This window comes from Salvia miltiorrhiza, chromosome 8, assembly GCF_028751815.1.
Source record: "Salvia miltiorrhiza cultivar Shanhuang (shh) chromosome 8, IMPLAD_Smil_shh, whole genome shotgun sequence".
Taxonomy (NCBI): Eukaryota; Viridiplantae; Streptophyta; class Magnoliopsida; order Lamiales; family Lamiaceae; genus Salvia; species Salvia miltiorrhiza.
The window spans coordinates 57481084-57508891 of NC_080394.1; the positions used below are offsets into that span (position 1 = coordinate 57481084).

At 38.7% G+C, this 27808-nt stretch overlaps 5 protein-coding genes across 8 annotated transcripts; 2 read left to right on the forward strand and 3 right to left on the reverse strand.

Annotated features, from left to right (window-relative positions):
* Positions 1-5629: 5629 nt before the first annotated feature.
* LOC130998814 (uncharacterized) lies at positions 5630-6529 on the forward strand. The gene has a single exon (XM_057924220.1). It carries the CDS (start codon positions 5630-5632, stop codon positions 6527-6529), a length of 900 nt encoding a protein of 299 aa, XP_057780203.1.
* A 3894-nt stretch (positions 6530-10423) lies between these two features.
* Positions 10424-16491, reverse strand: LOC130999485 (adenylyltransferase and sulfurtransferase MOCS3). The gene is made up of 10 exons (XM_057925024.1): positions 15915-16491; positions 15746-15801; positions 13329-13393; positions 13156-13230; positions 12982-13060; positions 12624-12662; positions 12237-12345; positions 11980-12098; positions 11612-11728; positions 10424-11095 (listed from the first exon to the last, which is right to left on the reverse strand). Exons 1-10 carry the CDS (start codon positions 16258-16260, stop codon positions 10697-10699), a joined length of 1404 nt encoding a protein of 467 aa, XP_057781007.1. The 5' UTR covers positions 16261-16491; the 3' UTR covers positions 10424-10696.
* A 282-nt stretch (positions 16492-16773) lies between these two features.
* On the reverse strand, positions 16774-20383 carry LOC130999483 (peptidyl-prolyl cis-trans isomerase FKBP62-like). Of its 4 annotated transcripts, none has more exons than XM_057925021.1 (13): positions 20251-20383; positions 19943-20138; positions 19718-19804; positions 19375-19635; positions 19219-19293; positions 19044-19124; positions 18746-18940; positions 18565-18663; positions 18319-18494; positions 18111-18233; positions 17881-18027; positions 17644-17771; positions 16774-17105 (listed from the first exon to the last, which is right to left on the reverse strand). In XM_057925021.1, exons 2-13 carry the CDS (start codon positions 20127-20129, stop codon positions 16979-16981), a joined length of 1686 nt encoding a protein of 561 aa, XP_057781004.1. In that variant the 5' UTR covers positions 20130-20138; positions 20251-20383; the 3' UTR covers positions 16774-16978. The 4 variants fall into 4 exon arrangements, with proteins under 4 accessions (XP_057781004.1, XP_057781006.1, XP_057781005.1 ...); XM_057925023.1 differs by having other exon boundaries at positions 18568-18663; positions 20251-20367; XM_057925022.1 differs by having other exon boundaries at positions 18568-18663; positions 19943-20258.
* A 367-nt stretch (positions 20384-20750) lies between these two features.
* LOC130999486 (pentatricopeptide repeat-containing protein At3g25210, mitochondrial) lies at positions 20751-26085 on the reverse strand. Its single transcript, XM_057925025.1, is given in 3 exon segments — positions 20751-23883; positions 24734-25358; positions 25360-26085. Coding segments are annotated over 2 exon segments (1134 nt in total). The 3' UTR covers positions 20751-23883; positions 24734-24950.
* On the forward strand, positions 21077-26137 carry LOC130999482 (receptor-like kinase TMK4). Its single transcript, XM_057925019.1, has 2 exons — positions 21077-23315; positions 23505-26137. Exons 1-2 carry the CDS (start codon positions 21077-21079, stop codon positions 23963-23965), a joined length of 2700 nt encoding a protein of 899 aa, XP_057781002.1. The 3' UTR covers positions 23966-26137.
* The last annotated feature ends 1671 nt before the right edge of the window (positions 26138-27808 follow it).

Below are 27808 nucleotides of genomic sequence, written 5' to 3' on the forward strand. Positions count from 1 at the left end.
GGCATAAAGTCAAAGAAAATCCGACCTCATAGAAGTGATATTTTATTTTATTTTCTACATCCGAAAATTGTATGTATATTTACATTCAAAATAGGTGTCTTAGTGTACAATATGACGAGTTAAGATACGTATTCATATTAAATATCAATAAAATATAGAAATGTCAATGATAATACATTTAAATTCGAATATGAATAGTTGAATACTGTCTAATTGATGTCAACCATCAAATAACCTAACGTAACTCAAAATTTATAAATACAAAAGATACATACACTAATAAATTCAAAATTCCTCAAAGATACAAATATAATTAAAATCTATAATATACACAAGATATATAGATTAAACTCGTTATTCAAATTAAAGCTTAATAATTTTCACTCGTGAGATCCTCCATTGTCCATTGTCGACCACCTATCATGGGCGGATCCAACGATTGATATTAGGGGGTTGAATTTGTTGAAGTATAACATTTAAAAGTAAATTTTTTTGAGCATTCTGTACAGTTTATTTTTTATGTCCAAATAGAATTTTAATGGACTAATTAGGAGTATAACTCATTCATTTATTATAATTGTTCGCATTTTATTAATTCAACAACAATTACATTAAAAGCATATAAAGACCTACCTCTATGCATTTCTTTTAAAAAAATGTTTCATCTCTTAAAAAATAAAATAATATTCATTATTAATAGTTCATAATTTTACTTTAACTTGAAGACCGACTAAATTCAACATTGAAAATTAACTAAGAAACTAATAAAACAAATCACTATACAATGTTAAGCAATTACACTCTAGCATCCTTTCTTTGGGTATAACAATTTTATATATATAAAAAAAATTAATCAATTAACGTAAATATTACTATTATTAAACAATGTATTATATTCTCTGTTATATTTATATATATAACTCAAAATTTGAAAGGGGAGTTCAGCCCCCGAACCCCCGATCCGCCCCTGCCTACGATGCATATGCTTGGATTCAATTTGATTAGTTTTATATATATAAAAAAAACATTTGCTAAACACGAGAATAAGTTTTCACACTTGAAGATTAGTTTGTGATATCTAAGAGATACGATATTGTCATTTTCAGATCGTTAAGATAATGTAAAATAAAAATAAACACGTGTTCTTTTTTATTTTCACGAATAAACAATAATGTTCAAAATCGATTTCCGATCACACAAAGCAGATAATGATGTGTATATTTATGCCTTTTCTGTATATGCCCCCTTCTTGAGTTGGTTATATATATAATAAATAATAGTATATTTATTTGCAGATAAATCAAGCACCAATATATGTAATTATGTATCATCTTCTAACTAATTTATGAGTGTTGATTTAGAAAAATAATGGTTGAGTCAGAATTTTTAATCCTTTAGTTACAGGGTTGTCTCTCAGTTAAGTTTTTATTATTTATATATGTAAAATTATATTTAAGTTAGTGTAAATTGAATATGTACAAAAGCAATTATAAATGCTCGTGCAATCGTTTCATTTAGATCTATATGATTCACTTTCTTTTGTATTAAAATTTTAATATTATTATCTATATATATATGAACTCGAACCGATTTAACATTTTATACACACACACACTAACTTAAGCTGTTAATTTATTTCGGGTTAAATGTCTAAAAGAAGAAGATGATTTTTTTAGTCCCAAAATTTTCGTTTTATCTATTTTAATTTTAGCAAATTCGTAGATGAAGTGGTAGAATTAATAATTAAATCATGATTTTTTTTTAAAGTTTCAAATCATTCATGTGATAATCTCGCATGACGGTAGGATATACTTTGTTTTTAAGGGTGAAAGAACGCATATATATTATTTCAAATTAGAAAGAACAATATTTGAAAGCCAACTTGAAAAATCCGACTTTCAAATCATTACATCCGACAAAGATAAAGCAAATCTAGCTACTTCGTGAGCTGCTAAGTTAGCCTAACGACGAACATGAAAAACTCAAGAACCACAATATTCCGAGCATGGGAAAAAACGTCCATCAAATCATCACAAAGAGAATCAGACCCATGGTACTTATCATGCAGTAAATGAATCGCCAAAAGAGAGTCCTAGAAAAGGACAATCGGGCCAAGATCATTCGCTAAACAGAAACCCACCGCAATAAACATAGCATGAAGCTCCCCCATAAGTACCGTCCCCGTAAAATCAATCGATTGAGCCCGGCAGCCACAATAACACCCCCCGCATTGTGCACAATGAAGCCCACCCCCAAACGCTGACCCTGCTCCTCATACGCAGAATGAAGTATATCGGTAGGATATACTTCTTTCACACAACTATTTAATTTATGCAAATATAATGTATTTATATGCATGCAAATGACTATATTATTCAAAGAAAAAATACCACAAATTACTTCATCCCCCCCCCCCCCCCCCCCCCTCCAAAACTAATCTTCTACGTTCAATCTAATTTTATTTATATATAGTTGAATTTGATTATTAATTCTTATTCAAAGATATGCTCGTACTATAATCCAATTATTTATACTATGTATTATCATCACGTTATCTAATTTTAGGTCACATGGGTTGAAACACAAAAGTGATGACTCACTGCTGCAATTTAATAAGGTAATAAAAACTTCCAAGATACATCATATTCATGGTCTTGTCACAATCCCAAATGGAAGAACAACACGTGTTACTATTTGCTGGGCTAAAAATTGTTGCACAATCAATTTATAGGCAAGTGCAACTCATAATTTATTGGAAAAGTTGTTTAGCCATATTAATATGACTAGTCATAATATGACAAAAAAAATATATATATAAAATTCATATATTTTTTTTGTGTTTAAATAAGATTTAGTTAGTTTTATTCCTTTTACACATTGTAGTTATTTTTTTTGTTTCATTTAAAAAAAAATTAAAATTGCAAAATGAAAAAAAATAAAATAAACATGTAGTGCAAAATAATAAAACTAGCAACATTCTATTTTAATTAATTTTGAATAAAATATTTAAATACAATGAATTAAAAGCTATTATGACCAAACAACATCACTCTTTCATAATTTATGGTGATCGATTTCTCAAAATTCCGTTTATTGAAATTATGTCATTAAATTTATTGTCATGTTCGGTTACTTATTTAGCTAACTCGAGGCTCGAGCTGTTAAATAGTGCATGGTTTTTATTAGAAAATGAAAATAGCTCATGGTGACCAACAACTAACAAGTGTGTGGAGGTGTGGCCACATAGACATTAAATATATTGAAATAAAATAAAGTTTAGGATATTTCTTGGCATGGAAGACAGCATATCCGATATCCACCTCTAAAAAACCTAGAGTTATTTATTACTTTATTATTTTGAAAAGAAAAAAAAATAGAAAAAAAATCTAGAGTTACAGTAATGGTCGTACTCGCTGCTTATCAACGAATAACACGTTTCTCAATAATATCCAAACTTATTTTTCCCCACTCCCATTTAATCATTCCCCCCCCCCCCCCCCCTCTCTCTCTCTCTCTCTCTCTCTCTCTCTCTCTCTAGACCTTTAGCCTCACCAAGAGACATGCCCTATTGCCCCCATGCTTTATCCCCACCACCCACCCCAAAGCCAATGCCCCTCATATTTCAATTTTATTACCAGTTGCACAAAGAGGATTAATTTTTATTTTTTATTTTTTTATTTATTATGGAGAGTTTTAGTCACATGAAAAAACTAGCTCGTTCGAACACATTTCTCAATGAGTAGGAATAATTAAATCGTTATATACCACAATAAGAGCTTCAGTCTAAATCTTGAATATATTCCACAATAAGAGCTTCGAACCGAACATGTGTTAAGAGTTCAAAAAAATAGCTTGGATCAACCCTTTTTTTTAAATTGTTCTCTATAATGATGTTATTCATTCAAGATGCGTTCTCTTTAATTGTAAATTTATCATGGAAAAATGAAAAATAAACAAATTTTCACCATTTAAATTCTTCTTTTCTTTTCCCACATTTCCTACTTGACTTTTACTCATTCCTCATTTACACATAAAGGATGGATAATATTATCACACCATTTCTGGAGGGATAATATTATCCCTCATTTGTAGTGTAAATGAGGAATGAGTAAGGGTCAAGTAGAAATGTGGGAAAAGAAAGGAAGGATTTAAATGGTGAAATTTTGTTTATCCTTCATTTTTCCATGATAAATTTACAATAAAAGAGAATACAACCTCACTCGAAAATATTATTCAACTCGTATCGATTCCTAATATCGTCACTTGTTAATTGCTTCGTTATTAACCACCATTGCCATGACATGTGTCCCTCTACGCTTCTTAGCACAAAAACCATGCCAATCATTATCAACAGATTACGATAATATGATAATATCGCCGATTAATGTGAATAGATAATAAATATATAATTTTATTTATATAAAATGTCATAGATATATTATACACCCTAATCGCCCGTACAAACGAGTCCTAAGTATAGTAAGAATTGTGGACGTAAATGGTTAACAAACTATGTGCATTATATTGTAAGATTAAGGTGTTAGCATCTGGATGAAGAATTGAGTTTTTTAGGGCTATATGTAGATTATTTTTTATAATACACACTAAATAGTTAATTTATGGTTCACAACCCTCATTTTAAGCCTAGTGTAGCACTGCCCATGATAAACGCTTCCCTAAAAGTTGACTATCAAAAAACTGTGCTTTATTTTATTTATTTATTTATTTTGATGTAAGACTGTACTTTATTTAGATTGTTTAAAATTTGAATAATGTATATTTATGTTGATATCTGCATGATACATATGGCGGTAAAGACTCTCTTTCTGAAGAGTTATGTGAAGTTTTCGAGCACGCTCGCAATCACTTGATTTTTTTATTTCTGTCACGTTCACTTGAATTGCCAAAAAGGCGGCGCATGAGCTAACTAAATTTACTTTGTTTTCTCAGGATGTAATGATCCGAAAGTCGGATTTTTGTCTTGGCTACACTATCTCATCTTTCGTCTCAAAAAAAAAAAAAACCATACATTTGCATCACCTATTTGACTGTCCGTATAATTCTGCCTAAAACATGTGTAATAATATAGATTTGTATCATAAATATAAGTGGGGCATTTTTAATTAAAAGTTATAAATGTGAGCATTTTTGCCTACTAATTAACACAAAAATCAAAGCCAGTTAATTTTTAAGTTACTATTCCTATAATTAAAGAGCATTGAATTTTTTACCTATCTTCCCAATAGTACATGAGAAAATAAAGATTAAAGGTACAATTATTTAAAAAAAATGATTAAAAGTACAACCCACATGGCCCAATCATCTCCTGCCACGTCAACTGGAACAACAAAACGAATATGCTAAGATGCTTCAAACTCCCCAAAAACAGTCATAAACTTTAATCCTAGGTATTATCCATTTATATCTGTCTCATTTCTTTATTCCCACCCATATTTTTTTATTTTTAATCATTTTTGGTATATTCTTCGGATTATTGCAATATATAATTTTAAACTCTCGTCACATTTCCTTATATAAATACACGCCATTCTCTCAAATAAGTCTTCGAGCCAAAACAACAATTTCCTCTATTTTTTCGTAAACAAAAAAAGGAAAAAAAGAAAAGAAAATGAAATCGAGTTTTATGAGAATAAAGAGAGTGACTGACCCGTTCGACGAGAATGCGAAGGCGCGGATCGTCGGCGGTTATATGACCCGACCCGATTACGTCAGCAGCGGCAGCGGCAGCGACCACAGCGCGCAAGCCGACGATGACGTCACCTCCTCGAACCTCTCCGCGCTCTTCATCGGCTGCGGCGACGACGCAGAAGCGGCGGAACCGGCGGCGGAAGGCGGCGAGGGCGCGGATGCGGAGCGGGATCGGTCGATTTCGGAGAGCGTTGATCTGATCGGGCGGATCGTGGAGAATGAGAGCGATGCGTTTAGGAATAAGCTTAGGGTTCAGGTTTGGAGAGCGGCGGAGATATTCGCGTGCCTGAGATCGAACAAGCAGATGATGCGGAGGAATGTGATGGCGTATTTGAGGAACTGCGGCTACAATGCGGCGGTGTGCAAGACGAAGTGGGGGAGCTGCGGCGGTCTGACCGGCGGAAGCTACGAGTTCGTCGACGTCGTCGATTCCGCGCCGGGGAAGACGAGGTACGTCGTCGATTTTGATTTCGCGGCGGAGTTCGCGATCGCGCGGCCGACGAGCTCGTACGAGCGCCTGCTGAGGCGGATGCCGGGGATCTTCGTCGGATCCGCCGAGGAATTGAGGCAGATTTTGAGAGCGGTGAGTGACGCCGCGAGGTGGTCGTTGAAGAGCGGCGGCCTCATCATGCCGCCGTGGAGGAAGCACCGGTTCATGCAGAGCAAGTGGCTCGGACCGTACCGGCGGACGACGAGTCTCTTCTCGTCGCCGCCGGCGCCGGTGGCAAACCACAGTTACGTCGTCAAGTGCCGTGCCGTCGGTTTTGACGCCGTTAGCAGCGGCTGTTTGCTGTTTCCCGCGGCTGCGCGAACGAGATGAATGCTATTACAAATTAACAAAAAGAATTAATCAGTATCACTATGAGAATTTTGTCGCTTTGTGGGGTAAATATATGGAGGAATTATTTGAAATATAGGAGTAATTTTTTTTTGGAGAAATTTGAAATATATAATTAATTATCCTTTTTTTATTAAGTGTAACGCGGCGGGTACACGTTGCACTCCTGGCGGCGCAGATTAGCAAGGGGCTCACGTGTCAAATTAATTAATAAAATATAGCGTAAAAGAGAACTTTTGGAAATATTTTGTGCAAAATTTATTAATTTTATTTATACTTAAATACACACCACCGACGAAGATAGTATTAAAAATAACTCAAAACTATATTTAAAAACAAAGGTGCTACTTATTAAATAGTAGTAAATCTTTTGGAAGTATTCTATATGAAACTCTTAATAAAATGAACATTTTCTAACATGGCTAAAGCCGGAGTTATGTTATTTTATTTTAATTTAATTTTGTCGAGTTTATAAAATGTGAGATATTACAATTAGTACTTCAAATTGAGCTACTGATCTTGTTAATAGCATGAATTATTTGCAAGTAATCATATTTAAGGTAAAATGGGTGTACAAGCATGCAAGAGCTGTCACCTATTAATTGAGAGACACGTTACGTGAAGATGGTGGTACCAACCAATTTGAATTCATTTATTTCTTCATAAATACTATATGATATATTTCACATAGTAATAATTATTCTCAACTTTGTCGGATGTCATATATCTTCCATCCATATATACAATGATGTAGGAGTATTGGCTTTCTAATATTTCAAAAGTCAAGATAATTCAGCATTGGTTGGGTTTCTAATTGATCCATCTATGTTTCGGGCTCACTTATGAATTAAGTATTTCACTTATTTGACTTATCATGCTGACTCTTTTGAATTAATTTTGATTTTTGAATTTGAATTTAATTTGAATAAGAAAATTACATTATAATAATTACATAACACCAATTTGACGATAAAAAATTCGAGTTGTTGGGATCCATTTCAACAAAGAAAGAATTTTTGGATGAAGGAAGAAATTGAAGGATTATATAAATGAAATAAGGGGAAAAATAATTAAATAAAAAAATAAATTGTGATGAAATCTAAGTAGAGAGTTGTTGATTTTTTTCATTTTCTTTAAATAAGCGTGTGTACAATATGCGCCTCATTTTTTGCCTTTTGAGCTCGGCCCAGCCGTTCGCGCATCATATGTCTCAAGTCTCCTTTGCCTTGCATTGGCGGGCTCATCGCCAAGACCCACTCGAGCCTGACGATGAGCCTCACCTATGTAGAGTGCTATGATAATATTAGCTAGTTCGTATTTCTATTGATTTTCTTATGGAGCTAGGGTCTTCTTCATCTCCCACACATTTGCAATTAATAAAGTTCGTAGCATCTTTACTTGGACTCTAAATCGTAAACCCTAATGGTTCATTGCAATTGAATATAAATATATGAGCTATTAATTCAAGAATTAAAGTAGAATGTGATATATTATTTCTAGTAAAAATTGCTACTTTCACCTTTAAATCCCAAATATACATATACGTATAAAGGGTAGGGTTAAAATAAAAACTTTCTTACCATGAAAACTTTGAGAACATTTTGCATAGAATGTATAAAGTATTTGCATGAAACGGTACATAGTAGATGCACTGCAATTATGCACCAAAATATAATGTTATCATAGATGAATTACTTTATATGTTAAATGCATCTATTTTGTACGTTCCGTACATATACTTTATACATTCTATGCAAAGGTTCTTACATTCTCATGATGAGAAGATTTTATTTGAACTTCTTCCTAGATATACATATATTTATGTGTGTTACGTGCAAATACTTTATACATTCTATGCAAAGGTTCTCACATTCCCATGATAAGAAGATTTTATTTAAATTTCTTCCTACATATACATACACACATACATACACATATATTTTTTTGTGTGTGTGTGTGTGAGAGAGAGAGAGAGAGAGAGAGGTATGGGGTGCATGCACTAAGGATAAGGTAAGAAAGATTAAAAGAAGGGAACAAGTGTATCCGCTTTTGTCCCTTGATAGTATACTTTTCTAAGGGTAACTGACCCTTTTGCCTGTCTTCTTCTTATCTCCGGGAGCCAATCGCTGCTTCTCAGTCCAATTTTTTATTATTTTTAATATTATCATGGTACATATACCCTTAAAACATAAAATAATCGATCAATTTGATTCATTAATTAACCCAAAGCACTGAATGTACCTAAATTTGGCAGGTATTATTCATTGTCAGTATAATCTATTGAAAAATTGGTCAATAAAGCTCAACTCAAGTTGCATATAAATGGAATTCAAAAGTTATTTATGAAACGACGTTTTAGTACTCGAACTAATATTTTGAAGCTCTTTAATTTAGAAACTCGTCTCAATTTGTCATTTCCGTATAACTAAGTTACTGTTGAAAAAAATGTTTTAGTATGTGTTAACGAGGGCAAAATGAATATCATCCCTTTAATTTATCAAGTATAAGACTAGATATATAATATATACACACATATATTTATTTAACTAATAAATAAATAAATAAATGCGAGGTGTATTTCATTTTCAACATCATTATAAATTATAACCTTTGCCTTGTGGCAAACGAGGAGGTACGAGGGTTTGGCCCTTGGGTTCAAATTTCCAAGTCTCACTAAATATGTGGGTTTTTATTATCATAATTTTAATTTTTAGTATAATCTTTCTTGTTTACAGCATTTTTTTTAGGTGAGGCAAATCGTGCGGCTTTGTATTCTATGGGAAGAGGCACGATAAGTTCAATGTAATTAAAACAACACTTTAAGTATTTTTGTGGGCGTCCGCAATTAATATGTTTAATTATAATTTAAAAAGTAATTAGGGATAATTCAAAAATATTGGATGACTGTCGGGTGAAATAAACGATAAAAACATGAGTTTGAGAATTGATTTCAAATGTTGGTAAAGACTGTTTTTCATTTCTTTTGAAAGTTGATTAATGCTCAAAATCATATTTTGTGACTCCTTTCTGCAAAAGGTCAATACATATCTTCACTCGATCTAATTATTCCTCAAATTTGATACATTGCCTGATTTTAGTCAGATTTGTTTATTTAATTCTTCAACTTTCCCGTCACATAGATCTAGTGCTACGACATACTAATTATTCATTTAATTTGCTGACAAGAAAAAGTAATTCTATGAAAATAACGAGTTAAGAGTTAGTGCACTTATTCGTGTCATTATCGTGTCGACGCGATATACTAAGAAGAACTTCATATCATGTCTACTACAAGAAAATTATTGAATAATAAAAGTAAAACATAAAGCCCAAGTAACTTCGTATTTTCTACCAGCTAAATCATAAGACTTTGGTTAGGACTTAGGATCCTATTTCTCATAATGTTTTGTGTTTCATTGTATTGCAAAATTAATTTCAGCAGATTAGTGATATTATTATCAAAATAAAAACTATTAATATATAGGAAATCCTAATTGACATGTATTACCAAAACTGAAGCTTAAAAAATTATATACTCTGCTCAAAAAAATAATAGACCCTAATAATTAATTATTCACTGAAGAATTGCAAATTATATGGAAAAAAAAGATATCAGATGAATCCTAATTAAATTAATGAGCCCTAATCAATAACCATCAAATTAAACTAAATCACTAGAAATAAAATTTGGAAAAAAGAAAATGACAAAATAATTATAGAGGGATGACACGCGCATACATTATATTTTATTCACTGTAAATTAGTTCTTATACTTATCAATGTTCAGTGATCTATTTATTTAACTTCGTGTATTTACATCAATAATCACAGTCCAAAGCAGTCCTAAAAAGAAAGAGTAAATATAGAGAATATTCATAATAAGAAGACAATTCATTTTTCCAATTAAAGTTCAGGACAGAACGTGAACGTCCAGGTACTCTAAATCTGAAATCATCTTTCAATCATATATATCTAAAACACAGCTCACTCTATAATTCAATTAAGTTACAGCAGTGAAGGATTTTTCGAGGACGAAATTATCGATTATATAATCTGTTAAACGCTCTAGAATGCATGCTCAAATATAATTCATCCTTCTGAATTTCAATCAGTTCCCAGAGAAGAAAGTGAATGCACCTTACATTTTCTTTAGTAGATCGGGAACTTAGGATCGACGTCTTGTGACCATGATTCAAGCCCTCCGATGATGTCCTTAGCAAAAGGAAACCCCTCCTTGCGGAGGAGCTCAACAGCCCTCTGAGAATCATTGCCTCTTCTGCAAATAACAAACAAAGAAGGAACTTGACTGGCTTCACCAGTGGCGGCCGGGCTGCTTTCCTCTCTTGCATAGGCTGTAGCTATTTCGGACAACCTTCCTTCCAAGCTTGCCAAAGGAATGTTCAAGGAATTTGGGAGAGAAGTGATCTTGTAGTGATGAGCAGGCCTCACATCTACCAATATGTGGGGCTCGCCTTTCAAATTTCTCTCGTTGTACTCGTTGCTGGTTATTCTGGCTTCTGCTGGAAGCAGGTGCAACTTCAACGGAGACTGCAATAATTAAAGTGGTTGTGACTTGTGAGTCGAGTGTAAGTCTGCTAAAAAGTTGATCGATAAAATTTCCTTTCAGAAACCAGCGGGAAAGGCGCGAAAACAATAAATTGCCAAAAAGTATTGTTTTTGAACACTGCAACTCTATGCATATAAAGTCTACATGTAGAGAAAGTATGGCCATCCATAATCATGATGTGCATTGGCCAAGGATTGAGCATCTTCGACAAACCAGTGATGGACACTAACAATTCGCTGATGGACCTAAACAGAGATTCTAATCCATATACTACTAGCATTTTGAACATTTCTCATTCTCATAGTGAATTTCTCGACTAGTAAACTGCATTGTTTGAGAACCAATGAATAGATTGCTTCAGCTAAAGTTTACAAGGTTTTAGAAGCTTCTTTTATACGCTTAGAAATCCTAACAATTTTAGTTCACTGTGTATTGGATTTTAGACTACAATGCGGAAGGTAAAATAGGAAAAGAGAATAAAAAAAAGAGAACTGCACCGTGGATAGAGGAGATTGAGTAAAACTTTCGTAGTCAAAATTACGAAATTGCTCTTCTGTCAATGTTGAATGTTCTCCACAAGCTTCACACTGGGATGACCTTCCTCTAATTTTGACCTATTAAATGTAGTGACAAAAGACAGGAAAAAGAATGAGATATTTTCTAGATTAATAATTGTAATCATATAGTAAAAAATAGCCCGAAGAAGAAGCAATCCAGTATGCACATAGTACATGTGAGATGCTTATCATTTAATTTAAAATGATCAAATGATGATTTTTTTTTTGTTGAGGAATTTATAATTTCTTTAAGCAAAAAAGCTGAGCAATATTTTACATTGAATGGCAAGAACAAGACTGAGACATACAATACGAATTCGAGCAGATAGCGCATCAAATAGAAGCATCCTTCCTGATAAGGGATCCCCAACTGCACCGACAACTTTTATAGTCTCAAGGGCCTGGAGACACCCAATAACTCCTGGAACTGTACTCAAATGCAACAAAAACAAGATTATGAAAATACTACATTTAGTCTTTGAACATATACCGCAGTTTAAGACCGAAAAAGTCTATATGCCAAAACTATTTAATAAACTATAAAGAGATCACATGTTCGATATACCTACTCCAAGAACTCCACTGTCTGAACATCTCTGACATGCTGTTGCAGGTGGCGGAGTAGGAAATAAGCAACGATAGCATGGACCTCCATTGAAATTGTACACAGTTAGCTGCAAAAGCAGAGGATGGATAAGCAATATAACTCATGAGCAAAAGTGTCCTTTTGTCCCCTTGGGATGGCCTAGTGGTTGGGGTGGTTGCCTGTTGTCCAAGAGGTCACATGTTCGAGTACTCTCGGCCACAATAACCACTAGGTGGGGTGTGTGTGTGGGTGTGTGTGTGGTTTGTATTATTTACAATGTAATTTCATCAAAAAAAAAGTGTCCTTTTAAAATTGGAACTAACTCATAAATTAACCAAAAGGTGATGCATTACGCCAGAAATATACCTGTCCCTCCAGTCCAAGTGCAGCTCCTGAAATTAGAGGCTACAAACATAAACATATGATTGGTCAGTAGAGCAGAGGTCCACATGCAAATAAACAATATCAGGCAACACAATATTATGGAGATTTTCCGAAGAAATCAAATTGTATCATGAAATATAGAATTATATTTGCAATTTAAGGTCCATCTCACAAAATTGAATACAGTTATTCTCCCTGAGTTTAAACCTCCAGAACTCTCAATATAGTGACAGAAACGAAATGAATTGAATTGATAAAGATAAAAGTTCAGACTGTGAACAACCATGACATGCATTCTGCATACTTAATTCTCCCAAGGGAATAACAAACAACTGCTCACCTTCCCCAACACCACACAGCAATCGCTGATCATGTAACGGCTGGGTACATTATCCGTCGCATCAACAACAATGTCATAACTGTCATAGATTGAGAGCCCGCCAAAATGAAATTCAGTTTAGTATCGACTACAAACAAGATATGCTCTAATCACAACAGAGAAGGAATACCATACTCTCGCATAATCTCCAAGGCATTCGATGTCCGGAATGCTTCCTTGTGCTCTACTATTTGGACAGTAGAGTTAATTCTGAAGAAACAATACCAAGACAAACAAACAAAAATTACCGATGCATCCTCTCACTGCATTTTGTAATAGTAGTAAAATAGTAAAGGGCGCCCGCTTACGAGCGACATGCTGCAGCAGCAGACTCTACTTTTGATCTACCTATATATGCTTCGGTGTGAATTATCTACAAGAACAATGGCAAGAATAAGCCAAGATCATCATCAGAATTCAAATCATCTCAAACAAAGGTAAACTCACATGATGCAATCACAATGCTATTTCAGAGGATTTCAACTTTCCATGCTTGTGAATTCAAATTCAATGAACAGAAAAGTGTTGGGAAAACAGTTCCCCATCCAAACTTGGTAGAAGCAAGAAATAAGAATAAAAATAGACACAATTTAACAACACAAGAATTTAACGTGGAAACTCCAAATCCGGAGAAAAAACCACGACCCACTGAAAAATTACTATATGATAAATTTCTACAATCACACAGTATTTCTCACACTCTCGACTCACAACCACTACACTCTTACAAGCCTTTGAAAACCTCTCACCCCTCTAAAACAAAGAGCAAGGAATTTCAAACTAGAAGTAATCACAAGACTAAAGGTAGTGATTGGTGCAATTGTATCAAAGACCTTGGAACTCCTTAAATAGCCTAAGGGTCTCCACCTACTTTGATAGCAAAACCAATGTGGGACAAAATCCCCACTTTCATTTTTAACACAATTCCAACAATCTCCACCTTGTTAAAAATGAAAGAAAAAACGCCATTGTCTTCACTGACAATTATGATTCTTATCACAAAGAACCATCATCCTCAAAAGAGAATAAACCTACTCCACCAAATGAGTAGAACACTTAGAATAAACCATTCTAAGAATTTTACTTCGGCACATGTCGAAAAAACCTTGCTGAAATTTTTGGTGCAACCTTCTAGCTTTTGGCCCTCCTAGAAGTCATCAGCCATCGACATACTTTTCACCACACACCTGCATCCATGCCAAAAAACCATGCACATGTGGTCCAACTAACATCGTCACATCCTCTATCATGGCCATTGGACATGCCATAAGGATATTCATGTCCTCAAAGGACATCATCAAACACGATGTTAGCTGCTTGTTCGGAGCTTTCTGCCGAACCCGCTCCACCTTGACGAGCTCCACCTGGACAGTTTCGCTTCGTATGGCCGGGTTTTCCGCACCTCCAACAAACAACGCCCTTGGAGTCTTTCTTCCTCCCTCTGCTAAAGGCCACCATTGCTGAATTTTCCGATGAAGGACGTCCTTCACTCATCAGCCTTCTTTCTTCCAAAAGAAGTTTGCCCGTGACTTCAGCAAAGACCAGAGTTTCCTTCCCATAAACTAATATTGGCTTCATGTGTTCATAGGAACGTGGAAGAGACAAGATGAGTCTCAACGCCTTATCCTCATCTTCAATTTCCGCTCCAATACTCTCCAGTTCAGAGATAATGCCATTGAGAATACTCAAGTGATCTGAAATCTTCACACCTTCATCCATCCGTAAGGTATGAAATTGTTCCTTCAAATACAACCGATTCGAGATGCATTTTGCTTGGTACAGAGCTTCCAGCTTTTCCCAAAGCTCCTTCGCACTCGAAATCCCATGTACATTTGCAAGTACATTCTTGGCCAAGCAGAGACGAATTGTGCTTGCCGCCTTCAGATCCAGATCCTCCCAATCTTCATCACTCATACCGGACTTGTTGTTTGCGTCATCATCTGCACCGGGCTTTTTGACTGCACCCGGACTTCCTTTCAGGGCCTTGTGTAACCCAGATTGTATCAGCACATCCTTGACTTGCACTTGCCACAAGCCAAAATTTATTATTCCATCGAATTTCTCCACGTCGAACTTCATTTGGACTTGAAGTTGACTTGACGTACCGCTTCTCCACCAAAATGAACAGCCGTCTCGCAAGAGACACCCCGCCCGGATCTTTCTCAAGAAATCCTTTCTGATGTGGAAGATCAGACAATGCTGCAACCACAGAGCATACTTGGAATATCAAGAGACCTCAGCCAGGCTCTGATACCAATTGTTGGGAAAACAGTTCCCCATCCAAACTTGGTAGAAGCAAGAAATAAGAATAAAAATAGACACAATTTAACAACACAAGAATTTAACGTGGAAACTCCAAATCCGGAGAAAAAACCACGACCCACTGAAAAATTACTATATGATAAATTTCTACAATCACACAGTATTTCTCACACTCTCGACTCACAACCACTACACTCTTACAAGCCTTTGAAAACCTCTCACCCCTCTAAAACAAAGAGCAAGGAATTTCAAACTAGAAGTAATCACAAGACTAAAGGTAGTGATTGGTGCAATTGTATCAAAGACCTTGGAACTCCTTAAATAGCCTAAGGGTCTCCACCTACTTTGATAGCAAAACCAATGTGGGACAAAATCCCCACTTTCATTTTTAACACAATTCCAACAAAAAGCGTTACATTACATAATTGCATCAGAACTAAGATAGGAGCTCAACTCAGTTTACCTGTCTGTGCAGATTGTTGAGCTCCACAACATCATGATCAACAATTCCCAACCTGCCTGGACCACAACGGGCCAAATCCAAAACAACCGTCAATTCATTTCACGCTCCAACAACAAAATTCAAATGCAAAACAATAAAATCACTAAGGTAACACATTAAATACACACACCGACGCCGCATGCCGCGAGGTACAGCAGCGCGGGAGAGCCCAAGCCGCCGGCGCCGATAACTAAAACAGAAGACTTCAGCAAATTCGCCTGCGCTTCAACGCCGAACGAAGGAAGGATCAGCTGGCGGCTGTACCTATATATCATATCCGCCGATAATTTGGCGCCAGTAGGCGGCTCCGGTCGGGCGCAGCAGTTGACGCCGTTGGTTCCATCTTCTGAGGCGCAGGTGCTGAGCTGCGCTTGCAGAGCTGATATACGGTCGTCGATAGCCGCCTTTTCTTTCTGTAGAGCGGCGATTTCCCGGCGGATATCCGCCGCCGTCTCGCCGACGCCGTTGGAATTCATGGCAGCCCCGCTCGTACTGTTTTCTAGCTCGAAGTGTGAAGTGAGATAGTTTGAATAAAATGGGATGGGAGTTAGGGTTTTATCGTAATAAATTTTTATGAATTTTAACTCGCTACTTTAAAAAAATCTATGAAAATACTATGGAGCGGATAAAATAAATTTATTTATCAATCATTAAATTGTGAAGATTTTCGACGAAACTTTTTCGAATCAATTCGTGAACCTCAATTCAAATTGAATGGATGTAAAAGTTTCAACTTTCAAATTTATATTATAATTTATATTATAAAATGGATTTATAGTAATTTATACATTTGTCAATTTATGTTAACAGTTGTTAGTCGTTCGTCAACCAAATAGGGTATTTGGCCAAAAAGTAACAAACAAAATGTAACTGTCCACTATATTTTTTTAAAATTTTTAAATTTTATAATTTCGTGTGCATACCGAGATATTCTATCATGAAAATGGGAAAAACAACGTGATGATTTTGATCATGAAAAAAAAACGTGATGAAAAAAAGGCAACTCAAATCTTTGAGCTATTTATCGCATCACAGTCCCAACTCAATACATTATAGATCTCTTTTACTCCGACATTACATATATATAGCAAGGGAAATAATTCCAAAAAAACATGAAAAAGCAAAAAACAAAAATAGCTGCTTATTTCAGTAAGAAAATGGAATTATTGAATTGGAAGACTGTGGTTATAGAGATTATGCCTTGCTGTCAATGGGTTGTGCCTTATTCAATTTGGCAAACATGTTTCCATAAAACTTTGCATCTTTCTTGTTGTATTCCTTCATCTTCTCCTTAAGAGTTTTGTACTCCAGCTTCAAATCCCTATTCGCATCACACATTGTTAAAATCTTGTGATCACAACAAACTCAATAAGAGGTTAGAGCATCCACATCGGTCGGCTCATAAAGATGACTCGAGTCAGCCCAAGCTATGAGTCAACCGATGCAGGCGTCATTGACTCGAGCTCTGGCTCATCTTCAATTTATGCCTAGCGCACGCATTACACGCGCAATTAAAACAAAAATATAATCCCTCCATCCCGTCGAAGGTGATGTGTATTCCTTTTCGGGTCATCCCAACATGCGTTTCCTTTTTTGAAATAAATTAAAGCTACTTTTTCATTTACTCTCTTTTATTTCACTTTTTCACTAAACACTAGTTCCTTTAATCCCCTGCCCAAAAGAAACGCCTCATCTTCCTTGGGACGGAGGGAGTATCTCTCCATTGATATGAGCCAACAAAGATGAGTCAGACCAATGTCGGCCTTGACTCATAAGTGGTACCGAAACATGGATGAGTCAATAACTAACTCAACCAACATGGATGCTCTTATATAAGGAACAAGTTGTATTTGTACTACCTGTTGTTCGGGTCGAGCTCGAGCGCCTTCTTGATATCGAATTCGGCCAAATCCAGATCCGCCATGTTCATGTATGCTTGAGCTCTTCTGTACAGTGCCTTCACGTTTGTACTCTCAAGCTCCAGCACCTATAATGAACCACTTCATTCGTTAGCTCGTTGAGACTGTGTTTATAATCGTGCAAACGAGACCCAAAAGGGAAATAGTGGTTTAAGATAATTAGATAACCAATCCAACCTTGGTACAAAGCTTCTCTGCTTGCTTGAAGTCTTTTAGTTTCAACTTGCAAGCTGCATCATTGAGGTTGCAAGTGATCTTCAGAGCTTTGGACTGCTTCTTTTCGTCCTCGCTGAAAGATGAGTCGTGCTCGATGTATTTGGCAGCCTAGATTGGATGTTCAAGTAAGCCATTGTATCAAATTGACATCTAACATCATATAGCCTAGATTGGATGTTCAAGATCTTTACCTTCTCGTATCTCTTTGAGGCTCTCGCGTGCTTGCCAGCTTTGAACAACGCGTTCCCTTCTTCCTTCTTCTTGCCAGCAGCCTCAATTTTCTCCTCATTGTTCATATCCCAAGATTCCTTCTCCTGAAACACAATGCAGCAAGTTGATGACATCGAGCCTTAAAACTTACAAACAGATGGAAACTAGAGTTCATCATAGTTAAATGACCTTGTCAAAAGAGACGAGCTCGGCTTCATACAAAACAGTTGAATTCGGAGGCACTTTTGCAAGTTCTTGCTGCGATTCAGATGAACCAAACGCATATTCTGGGGAAATCGTCAAAAGTGCTACCTCTCCCTTCTTCATTGTAATCACAGCCTTGTCCAACCCGCTAATAACTTGCTCTGCTTAAAACGAGCTCAGATTCAGTAACACGCGATTGCAAAATCACATATTCAGAAGAAAAGTGTGTACCACCTTCATCCGTTTTGAATTCAAAAAGATCGTTATCGTTGTCACCATGCCCTTTCTTGACGAAGACAGTACCATCTTGCAGCTTACCAATCAATTTCACTACACAAATCAACAGAACATGATTAGACGACAGCATTCATATCAAAGATTAAGGGTAACAAAACTCACAGAATGTGATTACATTTAACAACAGCTCCTTCATTTGGGCGCTCGTACCCCTCCCCTTCTTTCAGTATTTTCTTGACAACTTTCTTGTCATCGGTCACATTGGAAACCGTCTTCCACGATACCAGTTCAAGGTCAATATCCAGTGTAGCATTCGGTGGAACAGCTCCTACATCACCAGAGACCGACTTGCCCTTCTCACCAAACCCATCTGCATCAAAGATCATAAACATGAGCAATCAGAAATTCGCAGGAGCTACATACATTACGTTTCCTATTCTAAATCTCGGTTAAACTGCAATAACTCCTCTTACATTGAGGTTTCACTGTAAGGAGGACCTTTTCGCCCTTCTTCATCGTCTTCACAGCCTTCGAAAGAGCAGGACAAAAATGACCTAAACATGCCACGATTATCAGTATAGTATTCAAAGAAGCACAAACATTTCCTCTGAGCTGCAATGCTGCTGCATCATATTGCATAAAACCCACCTTCTTGAACAGTGAACTCAACTCCATCGGATTTGGCTACGCGAGTCCCATCTTCTAGCCGTGCTTCATACTTGACTGCATTACACTTGACAACATTAGGTACTAAGAATTCAATACATATCAATCCAAATTCGTTTGAAGGCGAAGCTTACGCACCAAACACCTCATCAGGATCCTTGGGGTTCTCCCATTTCTCCCCTTCTTTGAGAATTTTTTTGAACACACCGCCATCCTTGCAGATATCCTTAACACTCAACCACGAAAGCAACTCAACATCAAACTGCAGAGTCGCATTCGCGGGGATAGTCGGAGGCGAGCCGGATTCGCCATAGGCAAGCTCAGGCGGTATGGTGAAAACGGCGTTTTCGCCTTTCTTCATCGTTTTGATTCCTTCATCCCACCCTTTGATCACTTGCCCTACACACCGTTTCACCCCAATTGTCAACAATTCCAAAATTCAAGCATTCGAATATCGCAAGTCGGAACGAGCAATTCTAACCTTGGCCAAGCGTAAACGTGAAAGGGTCTCCTCTATCACGGCTCGAATCGAACTTAGTTCCATCCAGCAACGTTCCAGTGTAATGAACTGACATGAAATTTTCCCCAAAATAAATCGTTAAAATACTAAATCAACAAACACAGCAGCCAAATCAATAAATCGCAACACAGAATCCCAAAATTCATAATCTGAGATACAATTGACCTAAATTTCGACGAATTCTACCTTGGACTTCGTCGCCATTGTCCGGAGTTTCCCAGCCTTCGCCTTCCTTGACGAGCTTCTTCTTCAGACCTTGTCCTCCGATCTCCTTCTCCTCTCCGACCTTCATGTAGCTGCTCTCCTCCGGCAGATCCAAGTCCGCCTCCATCCCCTCCGCCGCCGGAATCTCGAAATCGTCCGCCATTTCCATCTTCAGTAGCTGCTAAAAGCGACGATACAGTGAGAGAATTTGTCAATGAAAACGACTGATGATATATTGATGCGTGGGAAGATGAGAGAGAGTGTGAGGTGAGCTAGAAGCTTATAAGTACAGAAGTTCTAGAGAGTTCCACGAGGGTTTATATAGTGAAGCTGCTGTGACGACGGAAGGCCAAAACCATTGATTTCTGCAATTGCAAATCTAATTGAATCTCAAGTTATTTAATTTTAAATTTTAATTCTTCTAGCCGGAATTTGAATTTTAATATATAAAAAAATAAAGACGGATTTTTATTATTTTTTTGAAAGGGATTTTTATAATTATGTAATTTAACTATTATTAGAAATAATGTATGGTCATAATCCGAACAAAGAATAAATCCGGATCCACACGCACAAACACACAGTATTATGATTTACTCTTTGAAATCAAACGATTGTTTCATAATTATTTTGAGAGAGAACAAAAAAGACATTATTATCTTTAGCTAAATAAAATGCAAAGCTTTGGCTTTGGTAAATTAAAGAAATACACTTTATATTACTTCTAATATTTCCGAGTTTAACGATTTCAGATGTAACGTTTCCTCTTAATAATATAAATAATGTCATATCTGTCAAAACATTTCAATGACTTTCATACAAATTTCGAAGTATTTTACATGATATGAAGTGTCATCAAATCTTTTAAACTTACTTGGATAAACAATGTGTTAATCGAATCTGAATTGTATAATTTTTATGAACACTTACATAGTATTTAAATTATTGGCTTATAGAGATAATAACAGCAATAACGGTCTCTCCTCCCGCTTCTCATGTTCTTACCCCCCACTCTCTCTCATACTCCCTCTCTCTTTCCTCCATACGCCAACCAGGTGGTAAGGCAGAGAGCTCCCGGCCACCTCCACCACCGGAAAAAGGCAAACCACCACCAAAATGCCTAGAGGGAGACACAAATTCCTCCCCTCCGACGTCGTTCTCTTAACGACGCTGCTCGCGGCCATCATCCGCCATGCTTCCTGCGACGACGGAGCTGTCATGGCCAAGCTGGCCAAAGCCACCAACCCACCCGGCTGGACTGGCACCGATTTCTGCAAATGGGACGGCGTCGCCTGCGATTCGCCCGGCAGAGTCAGCTCCATCAACCTTGCATCGAAATCCCTCTCTGGAACATTGCCACCTGAGATCAACCAGCTCTCCGGCCTGAAAACCCTCAGCCTCCAACGGAACAAGTTTTCGGGGCCGTTGCCGGCTTTATCCAACATGGCTTCTCTTCAAGAAGTCAATCTTGAAGAAAATGGTTTCACTTCCATCCCAACAGGCTTCCTCTCAGGCCTAACAAGTTTGCAATTCTTCAGCATCAACAACAACAGCAATCTCCCACCATGGACAATGCCCACCACCATCAAAGATTCGCCGTCTCTCACTACTTTCTACGCGAGCAAGGCCAACATGGTGGGCGAGATTCCAGACATTTTCGGATCTCTGCCAAATTTTGCGAACCTCAAAATCTCCTACAATAACCTGACAGGGTGGCTGCCGTGGTCGTTCTCCAAATCCGGGATTCAAACATTGTTGCTCAATAATCAGATGGTGGGGCTCTCAGGGCCCATTGACGTTATTGGCGAAATGCATAGTTTGAGAGAGGTTTGGCTTCACAGCAATCAGTTTACAGGGAGTATACCTGACCTCTCTGCCTGCACAGAACTGTCAGATCTCCAGCTACGCGACAATCGGCTCACGGGGGTCATCCCCGATTCACTTACGAAGCTTCCAAAGCTGAAGAATGTCGCCTTGCAGAGCAACGTGTTCCAGGGTCCAGTACCAAGCTTCCCACCAGGCATTCAAGTGAATCTTGGAAAAGAGAACCATTTCTGCAACACTAGCCCCGGTCCGTGTAATCCCCAGGTCACTGTGTTGCTCGAGATTGCAGCTGCAATGTACTATCCAATGACCTTAGCAGAAGCCTGGGAAGGGAATGATGCATGTCAGCAATGGCAGTTTGTTACGTGTGAGAAGGGGAGCGTGGTCGTGATAAATTTCTCCAAGCAGAATTTCAACGGAATTATATCACGTTCATACGCCAATTTACCTAGTTTAAGATCATTGTATTTAAATGACAATCATCTGGTGGGAGTCATACCAAAGAGGTTGACAAGTTTGAAGCAGCTGCAGATTCTCGATATCTCCAACAACAATATTTCTGGAAAAGTGCCATCATTCCAATCTTCAGTTATATTGAAAGTGAATGGTAATCCATTCATTGGGAGAGTCGTGCCAATCACCTATCCAGGAGGACGTCCGCCACCCGGTGTAGAACTAGAAGAGACAGATTCTTCTCCAGCGACATGGTTGAAAGTTATCATTGTTCTCATCTGTCTCGTTGTCGTTGCTGTCTTGGGATATGTGACCTACAGATGCTGCATTAGAAAGCCAAGACACAAATACCAATGGTTTAAGAAAATGAGTGGAGAGCAACACAGCATCAGCATCGATCAGACAACAGATTATGGCAAAAGCACCAATGTCAGTAGTTTCAACCAAACTCCCATCAAAAGTGGTGAAATCAGTGATTATAATATATATGATGGGGGGAATGTTACCATACCAATTGAAGCCCTCCGAAAAGCTACTGACAACTTCAGCAAAGACAGCATACTGGGGAGGGGAGGATTTGGCATTGTTTATAAAGGAGTACTCCACGATGGCACTAAAATAGCAGTAAAGAGAATGGAATCCTCAATGCTCAGCGACAAGGGACTAAACGAATTCAAGGCTGAAATAGAGGTCCTCACGTCGGTCAGACACCGGAATTTGGTCTCCCTTCACGGATTTTGCAACAATGGTAGTGAGAAGCTATTAGTTTACGAGTACATGCCAAAAGGATCTTTGTGCCAGCATCTGTTCGAATGGAAGGAAATGGGAACTCCTCCCCTAACTTGGAACCAGAGAGTGAATATAGCTCTCGATGTTGCCAGAGGGGTTGAGTACTTGCATAGCATGGCGAACCAGAGCTTCATTCACAGAGATCTGAAACCATCCAACATTCTTATCGGAGATGACATGAGGGCAAAGGTTTGTGATTTTGGCTTGGTGAGACAAGCCCCCGATGCCAATCAATCGTTCGAAACACGGTTAGCAGGAACCTTTGGCTATCTTGCTCCAGAATATGCCGGTATGCATTGTTACCTGCATCATCTTGTTCACTTTTATGTTGACATGATGAATTGATTCACCTAAAATACTTCTGCAAAATTGATATCCCACATAAGATATTTCAAGATATATTCATGCATGCAGTTACATGACTATGATAAAGACAGAGTTAAATATCTAATATGTAATGACTCAATTGAATGAACAGCGACAGGAAAGGTTACTGTAAAAGTCGATGTATATGCCTTCGGTGTGGTGTTGATGGAAATCATCACTGGGAGAAAGTCCTTGGACAGTTCCCTGCCTGACGATAGTAGCCACCTGGTGACGTGGTTCCGGCCATTCCTCCAAGATAAAGATCAGATCAAAGAGGCTGTGGATCCTGTCCTCCGTTCAGACTTAAACGAGGAAACTTTCGAAAGTATGTGGAAGGCGGCCCAGCTAGCCGGGCACTGCACAAGAGAAGCAAACCAACGGCCTGACATGAGCCATGTCGTCACGGTGCTCTCGTCTCTGGTGGAGCAGTGGAAGCCAGCTGCAGATGAAGATAGCTTCAGGGTAGACTTCGGCATGAGCCTCTCACAAGTCTTGCAGAAATGGAAACTTAATGAGGATTCATCCTCCACAATAGCCACTGATTACATCAAACAGAAAAAACCTCCACAATAGCCACTGATTACATCAAACAGAAGAACTAATAAACCAACATCAGCAATAAACATACATAATCAAGCTCTCTGTTATGCCAATTGTACCTCACCTGTATTGTTCAGCTTAGTATGTTACCCGTTTTTTTGTAATTTTGGATGCTATACTTGGTTTACATTCAATAAAGTAAGGTTGGTGGTTTCATTTTATTTTTGAGAGAAATTTCAAATCATCTATTTTGTCTCATACTAAACTTGATATTTGATAAAAATGTCTATTCCTGTCATGTTTATAACATTGGATGAAATGACATAGTATACAAGAGTTTATACTACATGAGACACCGGCTAAAAAATAAAATAGGAGGGGAAGAGAGCTAGTGAGAGAGAGGACAGGTTGCATATATATACACAAATAACATCGTTTTACAGGAATTCACTACAAAACTATCAAGAGTACACCTAGGACATCCGTATTTGAATTTGCAGCTTCGCATTAAAGCCTGCATCCTATGCAAGAAAAACTAGGAAAATAAAGCAAACCCTCATTTCTCTAAATAGTAGTATATCCTTTAGTGCCTCGTCTAAACAGTTAAATCAAGATGCAGCAAAATTATATTCTTCATTCACCAATAATGCAGCCATGAGGAATTCAAGAAGCCTTATCCTTTTACACAAAAAAGAAGAAACTGAGCCTCAATTGCACCTAAGCATCATAGCTCAAAAAAAAAATTGCCACTCAGAGGAACTTCACTACAACAGGATCGAGAAATACTTTCTATGGACTTACAATGAGTGCAGTGTAATTGCCAGCTCGATCAAATTCCAACTCTGCTTGGCCAAAATATCTTCATATAAAACTAGGAAGCTAAGCCATCTGAACATAAAGAAGGGAATCTCTCCCTAAATGCAAAATGCTCAAACTAGATTCTCAAATATTTTACTCGAGCTTTTATAATCAACAAAGTGTACCGATGCTTGAAAGACCATACGAGAAATCAAAGCAACTAGAGATCCCGACTTGTAAAGTGCAGCCCGTCCAGCAAAGTCTTGTATGTCTTCTCATTCATGTTAGTGTCCCTCTTTCGGAAGCTTTCAAGAAGCTTGAAGGCCACATTGCCCTTCCCATCCCTACACATTTCTTCGAGCAGTGTCTTGTACGTCAACAAATCAGGCGACAACGAATTCCCTATCATGTTAAATGCAGCCTCGATCGCCTCCTGAAACTTCCTCTCCATTGCCAGACTACAAATTAAAACCAAATAGGTAGTAAATTTTGGCACCAGCCCTTTTGATCTCATCTCCTGATAAAAACCCCACCCCTGACTCACTCTACCCTTCTCACACAATCCCTTCACCAAATAACTATATGTATACGAATTAGGCTCGCAGCCATACAGCCCCATTTCGCGAAAAAACCCTAATCGCCTCATCAACCTGAAGGCATTTTGAGTAGGCTTTGATGATCATGTTCAACACGAAGGCGTCAGGGATCACCCCAGACGACTTCATCTGCTTAGATAACGATCTCACAGCATGCAAATACACATAACACACATTCAGTTTATCGAACTTCCTCAAAAGTGAACCGAAAAGCATCGCATAAGTCTCCAAATTAGGCCTAGCATCCTCAGATTTCAGCATCTTCTTATACACATCGAAAGCGCGATTAAACAGGAATTTACGGTCACAACAGAATTTAATCATGGTGTTGAAAAGCGGGAGGCTGGCGGCGCACGCGCCGGCGAGAACTTCATCGATGAGAGTCTCGGCGGCGCGGTACCGCTTACCTGAGACGGCGATCTCCATCATCGAGAGGTAGGTGACGTGGTTGTGCCTGTAGTGGCGCTGCTGCGCCGTCCACCGGAAAATGTCGAGCGCGATGTCCGGGTCGGGCTGGGCCCGGAGGGCGTCGTCGACGTCGGAATGAGTGAATCCGGGCTTTAGTTTGTGAAGCCACGACTCGAATTGATTTTCCATTGGGGTTCGGGAGCGAGGATTTGGGGGTTTGGGTGGTAGGGTTTGAGGGGTGACGGATAGAGTCGGCGGCGGCGGAGGGTCGTCGAAAGTGGTGGAGGTGAGGTGGCGGACAGAGAGACGGAGGAGGGAAGCTCGGATGGTACGAGGTAAAATGAGGGCCATTGCTGGCGGTGGCGAGAGCGGAGAGTTCGCCGGCGGCGGTGGTTTGTGCTATGGAGTGAATCAGTCGAGAAAGTATACTGTATATGCTTGTATTGTGTAGTTTACATGAGTCAGCCAATGTGTTTTTTTTTTTCATGAGAAATTTTCATTTTCTAGTTTATATACCATGATCATAAAATTTGATTTCCAAATACATCAATTTGTAATTGAGTTTTAATTTTTCCACAAATTACAAACTCGCCTAAATCAAATTTGATTTGACAATCGAAACGTCAACGTGGTGGCAGCCGAAATTATCACATTACACACACTCCACTCTCTCTCTCTCACACGTCACCTCTCTCTCTCCCAACTTCACACACAAACACACACAAACCCGCTGCCACTTCTCCAGCCGGTAGCTTCGCCGACCACCGCCCCCAAAATCGACTCATCTCCTTCGTCGGAATGCAGATTCACGTTTGACATAGAGCCTCCGCCTCTCTCTATATTTCGCTCATCTCATCCGCCTCACAAAGAGCCTCCGCCTTCGTCGCACTTCACCACCAACAGACTCTCCCTCTCTGCCGACCTCCCAGTCTGCCGCCTTTTCCCACCAACAGAATCGACTCACCAACAGCCTCAAACACAACTCTCCAGTTTTCAAAGTCAATTTCTAATTTTTAATTGCACCCAAAAGTTTTAGGCATCAAGTAATTTGTGATTTTTGTTTCATTTTTCAATGAGAACATGTGGAGGACGGAGGAGAGGCGGAGAGCCCTAGATTCGTTGTTGTTGAGCCCTAGATTCGCCGACCTCCCTCTCCGCCTTCCTCCCACTTCGCCTTCATTATTGAGCCCTAGATTTGCCACCTTAATTTCGGGTCTGTGGGGGTGGAGAAAGGGCTGACGGGGGAAGCGGCGGCGGGAGATAGGAAAGAGAAAGGTACCAACGGAGGTGGAGGAAGGGAGAGGGCCGACGCGGGTCAAGGGAGGGGAAAGTGGCGGCGCCGAGGTGGGGAAAGAGGGAGGGTCCGGCGGAGGTGTGGATGGCGGCGGCGGCGGGTGGGGGAAGGGGAAGTGTCCGGAGGTGGAGGAAGCGGGAGAGGCGGAGAGCCAACAGGGGTTGGGGGGTAGTGCTGCCAAGGGCTAACTGGAACCGGCGGTTCGGCCCTGAACCGGGCCATCGGTCAACGGTTCCGACCCGAACCGTTGACCACCGGGCCGGTTCAGGGCCGAACCGCCGGGAGTGCCGGGCCGATTAAGGTTCAAGATGCACAGGCCAGCGGCCTGCCGGTTCGGCCCTGAACCGTCGGGCCCGGCGCGGCAGGCGAGGCTGCAGGGGGCAAGGTGCCAGGGACGCAGGGGGGGCGCAGGCAGGGGGAGGGGGGTAGGGGGGCGCATGGGGCTAGGGGTAGGCTTGACCGGTCTTTTGCTTTCAATTCAAAAATTTGAATTTTTTTTTTCAAATTCAAAATTATAATTCTAATTTTCCCCCACCCAATTTTATCTAATTCACATTTTCCCCCACCCAATTTTATCTATAAATGCCCCCATTCTTCCACCTTCAAACTCACCCAATTGTATTAACAATTCTACACTCTCTTCTCATCTACTTTTAATTCTCCTCCATTCTTTGCTATTGCTCTTGTTAAATTGCTCTTGCTCTATAATTCTTTAGCTATTATCTTGCTTAATTGATTTACTTTATTGTTCTTGCTTTACATTATATTACTACTAGTACT

Coding starts and splice junctions, on each gene's coding strand:
- LOC130998814 (XM_057924220.1), top strand. CDS start 5,630: ATGAAATCGAGTTTTATGAGAATAAAGAGAGTGACTGACCCGTTCGAC.
- LOC130999485 (XM_057925024.1), bottom strand. CDS start 16,260: ATGAATTCCAACGGCGTCGGCGAGACGGCGGCGGATATCCGCCGGGAA. Junction 13,231..13,328: donor GCTGCTGCAGCATGTCGCTC/GTAAGCGGGCGC, acceptor TTGTTTCTTCAG/AATTAACTCTACTGTCCAAA. Junction 12,346..12,623: donor CACTTGGACTGGAGGGACAG/GTATATTTCTGG, acceptor CTGCTTTTGCAG/CTAACTGTGTACAATTTCAA.
- LOC130999483 (XM_057925021.1), bottom strand. CDS start 20,129: ATGGAAATGGCGGACGATTTCGAGATTCCGGCGGCGGAGGGGATGGAG. Junction 19,805..19,942: donor CAATGGCGACGAAGTCCAAG/GTAGAATTCGTC, acceptor ATTTCATGTCAG/TTCATTACACTGGAACGTTG. Junction 18,941..19,043: donor CCTTACAGTGAAACCTCAAT/GTAAGAGGAGTT, acceptor TCTTTGATGCAG/ATGGGTTTGGTGAGAAGGGC.
- LOC130999482 (XM_057925019.1), top strand. CDS start 21,077: ATGCCTAGAGGGAGACACAAATTCCTCCCCTCCGACGTCGTTCTCTTA. Junction 23,316..23,504: donor TCTTGCTCCAGAATATGCCG/GTATGCATTGTT, acceptor TTGAATGAACAG/CGACAGGAAAGGTTACTGTA.